Here is a 6,000-nt window from a genome sequence, read left to right as displayed (position 1 = left end):
CTAATTGGTGATCTATTATGTATTATTTTCATAAATCATACATTTGTAACATTTTGAGTAAATAATTTCACATTAAAATTAAAGTAATTTGTCTCATTATTGCTTGGATAAATGCATGAGAAAATCTGCACTAAATGGTATATTTGCTTTTGTTATTAGTTATTATATATAATATATATATATATATATGTGTATATATATATATATATATATATATATATATATATATATATATATATATATAAAAATTTTTTTTTTTTTTTTTTTTTTTTTTTTTTTTGTTAAGTACATCACTCATCGGATTAACAAGTGTGGTCATTTGCATGCAGATTTTGTCCAGTATAACAACACTGGTAGCTAAACAACTGCATGTGTGTTTTTGTTAGAAAGTGCTGGACCATGCAAGTCATAAACAATGACTTGAAAAAGAATAAAAGATGTGCATTGAAACTTGAACTAGAGCCGCAGGTCACATTTGAGAGCGTGACTGCATCAAAAGTAATGATTTGTTATGGTTTGTTGTACAAAAGATGAGACAAAATATGCACACACTACACAACTTTATTGTGGGTTGAATCTGTAGACGTTTTAAAAACGTAATTCATCATATATTTAAAAAGATTTCTATAAAGACGTTCTCTTGAGCTCTTGAAATCTGACCTGGAAAGTCTGTAATCCTTAGCGACCTTTACTTGTTTTGGGGCCGTTCTTCGGCGTATACGGATCAAGCAGAAACTTCCAGGAGCTTTCCCATTCGCTCAGAGATACAGACACCATTGCAAGCTCATGGCTTTTAAAATGATTTGAGAATTTCCAGGATTCCATCCATTCTGCAAACATTCCTTTTCCATCTTCATCTTCCATGTTTTCAGATCGAACATTATGCCTTAGTCGTGGTTGCGTCTTTGCTATTTTACATGCATCGCTCCATCTCTTCTGTTGTGGTTTCTGCTGATCTATTTTTGAGTACATGTGCTTTCTTATCGATGCAGTCTTTATCGTCACAGATTCATCCTCAGCCGAAGCAGAGCTTTTCCAGTGCTTTGAGTCAAGGTCCATCTTCATGAACCTCCAGGACTTGCTCCAGATTTTCATCTTTAAGTCTTTGACCAAAGCAGAAGGTAAATAGATGCGTTTGTGTTTTGACCAAAGGATCGCATCTTGTGCTCTGAATGACTTTGGTTTTGCATCGACCCATGAGGCGATGTTCTTTGGTGGTTGTGGGTTTGAAATCTTCCATGATCGACCCCACTCTGATCTGCTCTCAGTCTGGACGGATTTGAGCATCGCAACATCCGATGTTTGCTGGAAATTCAAATAACCTTCGCCATGTCTTTGATAAAACTCTGTGCTAGTAAACATCCAAGAATTATCCCAATCTAACACTTCTTTTTTTATGAGATGTGCAAGTCCAGAACCATCAGACCTCTTCTTAACCCTCCATGAGTCATCCCACTCTTTCAAGGGAGTCCGTTCTTTGAATGTCTGAGAATCAAATGATCTGCTAAATGCATTCGATGCGCTGCGAAGTTCTTTTCTCCCTTTGATTTCCATTGATTTCTCAAGCCAAGTATGTTCAGGTTGGAATTCCTCCAAGCTGGAGAACCTCCATGAATTTGTCCACTCGGTCATGGAGGGTCTATCGTGATTGCGTTGATGAGTTGATGATTCCCATGATTGTTCCCAGTCTGCCACAGATCTTGCGTACGTATGTTGGCGCACTGGCTGGGTTGACGCGCCTTGCCCTTGTCTTTCCATAAGATGATGCCGTCTCGTAGTCCTCCAGGACTCAGCCCAGGAACGAACCCCTGATGGTCCGTTATGTGGGAAATCCTCATATACAAGCACTCTTCTAATCGGTCTGGGCTGAGTATTTGCGGACCAACCCTGCTGCCATAAACTGTTGTCTTGGTTAAGTGTTAAGTTTGTGAACCTCCAAGAACTGGCCCATTCGGTGAGAGTTTGTGGTGTGGAGGATAATTGTGGAAGTGGACATCTCAGGTTCCTTGATGCTCTTTCTTCTCTACGCTGGCGTTTTAGCATCTTCCAAGAATCCTTCCAGTCCATTTGCTTTGAGAACTGAAGCATCTCTCCCCGCTTTTGGGTTTTTGGCAAAGCGAGTATGTTGAATTTCACACGGTCACTTTGTTGCTTGAAATGGTCTGGTTTCGGTGTCTCAACCTTCATTTTCACCTCACTACATTCAGCTTTATTTATCTCTTCTTTATACTCTGAGAGATTTTTTATGGTGGTCCATGATTTCTCCCAGTCAGACAGCAGAGCATCCCTCCCACCAAACTGAATTGTGTGCTTCATCTCTCTAGACACATTCATTATCACATTGCAGATGTCAGGATGCAGCTCCTCAGGCACCACCGCTTGAGATTCAACTGATTTCGTCTCCTGTTCCGATATGGTTTTTGCAACCTTCCAAGATTCACTCCATCCTAGGTTATTACCGGTGTTTGACTTCATATGAAGCTGCTTCTTATAGTACATCCAAGAATTATCCCATTGTAATTGAGGTTGTGTTTCCTCATTAGTTGAGGGCTGAATTGAATCAGACATGATATCGCCTCCTTTTACAGGCTTCGTTGTCTTCCAGGATTCGTGCCAGTCTGATGGACTTACCTGATTCTGATCCCTCCATAATGTGTTGCTATCACTTTTATTTGTGCCTTCATGAGACTCTTTTAGTTTCTGAGTGAATATCCAAGAATTCTCCCATTCTGCACTGGCCAGATCTTGTTGAATGAGCTCGGAGTCTAATGCTTTGCTGAGATTCTCCCACAGAAACATGTCACTGGAGTTCATGTTGTTGTTGGTGTCAAACCCGAGATCGAACCAGGGTTTACCGTCAGTGTGTGGCTGAACATTGAGAAACTTCCATGACTGTCCCCAGTCCAATGCACAGGGAATTTCTTGTGACAAAGGCTGTGAGAACTTCCAAGACTTTGACCACACCATCAATCCTGGGCAGCTTTCATTGAGGCGACTTAACAGGGAGAGTTTGTTAGCTTTTGTCGTTTTCGTCATGTCCACCTGCCTCTGAATCCGACTGCTCTGGAAACCTTGCGGCCTTCCCAGGTGTGTCTTTTTAGCCTTGAGTGCATCAAGAGTTGATTCTTCAGGAAGCTTTGCTTTTCTCTCCAGTCTTTTGGGGGTTTTTATCTTGGAGGACATGCGTGTCTGCCAATCTTGATTGATTCTAGCAAAAATTTAATTGGAACGGACAACAAATGAAAATGAGTTCTCATTAATTATGAAATGTGGTTTGAGTTAGCTTATTTTGTTTTAACAGATTAATTAAAGATAGTTGTTGTTATTAAAATTAATACACAATTAAAGCTGGAGCGACCACAAACTCATTATCGTTCTGAAAGGCCTTATTATCTGCAAACAAAATAGGCAGAGAGGCAGCTGGGATCAAACTGCATTCATGCCATTTCAGAGTCACTGTAATTATGACATGACTCAGAGATTCTTCTCAGAACTTTTATTGTCTTTGTTAGAAATTATACTTGTCTATATCAATGCTAAAAATGCATCATTGTACATATCTCCAACCTGTAATTATGAGTTGTATGAGTTATGTAAGGTTTCATTATGGGATTAGAATTGTTGCATTAGTCCAAATAAATAGATTGAGGTTCACAAAACAATTATAAAACTCACAAATAAAGAAAATAAGATTTGCAAATAAAAACTGAATATTCTGTACATGTATTTCTGAATCGCTTTCTGTGCATTAGTGAATTCTTACCTGTGCATTTATAAATAGATAGTTTCCTGTGCATATGTAGATCCCCGCAAGCGTTTGTGGATTTTGAAACATTTCTAGTGTCAAAATGTGCACAAATACACTCTTAAATGGTTCTTTGGCAGGGTGTATGGTTCCATAAAGAACCTTTAATATCCAAAGACTATAGACTATAAAATAGAAAAAAATGATTCTTTAAAGAAACGACACCTGGTGCCTTTATTTTTAAGGGTGTAAGTAGCACCCACCTTCTACTTAAGCCAATCAGATAACAGCTATTTGCGCTGACCAATCATAGCAGGCTCTCGCTCCAAACAATCACAAATTGCTTTAAAATCAGGTTGGTGTTTCCCTGACATAACTTTATCATTCATCTGCATTGGCTCATATATGAAGTATTAGGCCCATAAAACAGTATGGTACAGTAAAAGAGGTTTAAAAATGTGGATTTTGTTAGACCATTAAACTGTGTATCAAACCAAGCTACAATATTATGATTTATGACAGCGCTTTACATCTCTGTTAGGGGAACAACGCATTATTAAAGCATCATATTTAAGATACAATAGAAAAGCATTAATAAGATGACTAATGAATAATAAAGCCTCTATATGAGCAGTTCTATAAATCTAATATAAATTGTATTTTGAACATTAAATACAGTGGTGGCCAAAATTATTAGAACACTTGGAATATGGGAGTCGTCTTATTGGGCCTGGATTTATTTTCCAAGAGGACAATGACTTGAAACGTATTGCCAGAACTACCTGCGAAAGAAGGAATCTGCTGGAACATTGAAAATGATGGACTGGCCCCCTCAAAGTCTAGACCTCAACCCCATCGAGCACATTTGGGGCGAGTAGGAAAATAATCTGGACAGATCTATTGAACATTCAAAGGAAAGCCTCTGGCTTCAGTTGCAGAAGGCATGGGATAACATTAGTGTTGAAGTTCTCAGAGGACATATATTGACACCATGCCAGAGAGATGTGCTGCAAAAGGTGGACTTGCCAAATATTAAAGTTAAAAGTGGATAAAAACATTACGACTCGCTTCATCTGATATTTGATGGTCAGCGCGACCATCTGCATGTTTTATGAAACATTATGAAATTAAATAATGCTTCGGAGGCAAAAAAAGGTAAATATTTTAAGATACGTCAGGTCATGTCTAATCATTTTGGCCATCACTGTACATATGATTCTCTTTATTTGTAGAGAATATATAGGTGGGATCTTTTTAAACGTGTAACAGATTGCGGCATTCCAATGATATCACAGTGAAATGCCCAGGGGACAAGCGATGTGTTATGTTTTTCTTGTCTTTTTCTTTTGCAAATCTCATTTATTTATTTGTGAATGCTGTTCATTTTTGTGAAACTGTTTATATTTATTAGTGAATTGCAATCTAATCAATTGTAATAATGCAACAATTCTAACCCTATTTTGTTGGAAACTAATAGCCTAATGACAGTAATTCTGACATGACATAAGCACAGCAATAGCATGATCATAGATATTACAAAACTGTACGGAATGCAATGGGTTAAAAATATTTTCATGAACGAATTGCATCAATTGCACTTTAAGACATTTTTGAGCCACAAAGCTGTTTTATAAATATCGAGTTGGCCATTATAAAGAGTTTTTCTGATTGACAAATGCAAAATAGGAGGTTCAGCAGATCCTCACCTTTCAAGAGCACTCTTCCCTATCCTCTCCTTTTCCAGCTGTCGTTTCTGTCGATACTCCCTCAGTCGGATTTCCCAGACATCCTTCATAATTGAAGCGCCACATACTATCACCTCTGCGTTTTTGTCCATTATTGTAGAGACTCGTGCTGTAAGCGGAGATTAAGCTGTCAGCGGAAGAACGAGATTGGATTTTACAAGATTGCAATGTTCCCTTGTATAAACTAACCATAAAATGTGCATTTGTTTTCAATAGCTCATCTAATAGCATGCATTTGATTAAGCTATTTCATTTAACCAGGACAGGCAATTAAATATAAACAGTACAAAACAAATGCAGACCAAAAAAAACCCTATTTGGAACATTTGCTCATATTATGTAATACGTTTAGCAGGGAATCATCACTTATCAGGCAAAAACAATACCACATGAAATTGCTTCCGTGATTAATTCTAAAATAGCATTACTGGATCGCTCTTTCATGTTATATTTGAAAGCAATAAAATCGTGTTTACTGCTAGCAATATTAATTGCAATTTCATAAACATA

General features: G+C 37.8%; 1 protein-coding gene across 3 annotated transcripts in view; it reads right to left on the bottom strand.

The window, feature by feature from the left end:
- Positions 1–294: 294 nt before the first annotated feature.
- Positions 295–6,000, bottom strand: part of LOC137062864 (uncharacterized) — a 59,623-nt gene continuing 53,917 nt past the window's right edge. For 2 of the 3 annotated variants that reach the window (XM_067433795.1, XM_067433793.1), the window contains 2 exons: positions 5,452–5,599; positions 295–3,208 (listed from right to left, as the gene is read on the bottom strand). In XM_067433795.1, coding sequence (XP_067289896.1) covers positions 679–3,208; positions 5,452–5,582 — 2,661 coding nt within the window. In that variant the 5' untranslated portion in view covers positions 5,583–5,599 and the 3' untranslated portion in view covers positions 295–678. Of the gene's footprint in view, positions 3,209–5,451; positions 5,618–6,000 lie in introns of all 3 variants that reach the window. The other variant, XM_067433794.1, reaches the window with a different exon arrangement.

Source organism: Pseudorasbora parva, chromosome 23 (assembly GCF_024679245.1).
Source record: "Pseudorasbora parva isolate DD20220531a chromosome 23, ASM2467924v1, whole genome shotgun sequence".
Classification (NCBI taxonomy): Eukaryota; Metazoa; Chordata; class Actinopteri; order Cypriniformes; family Gobionidae; genus Pseudorasbora; species Pseudorasbora parva.
Note: the sequence above shows the minus strand (reverse complement) of the source record. Positions and strands in the feature narration are given on the sequence as shown.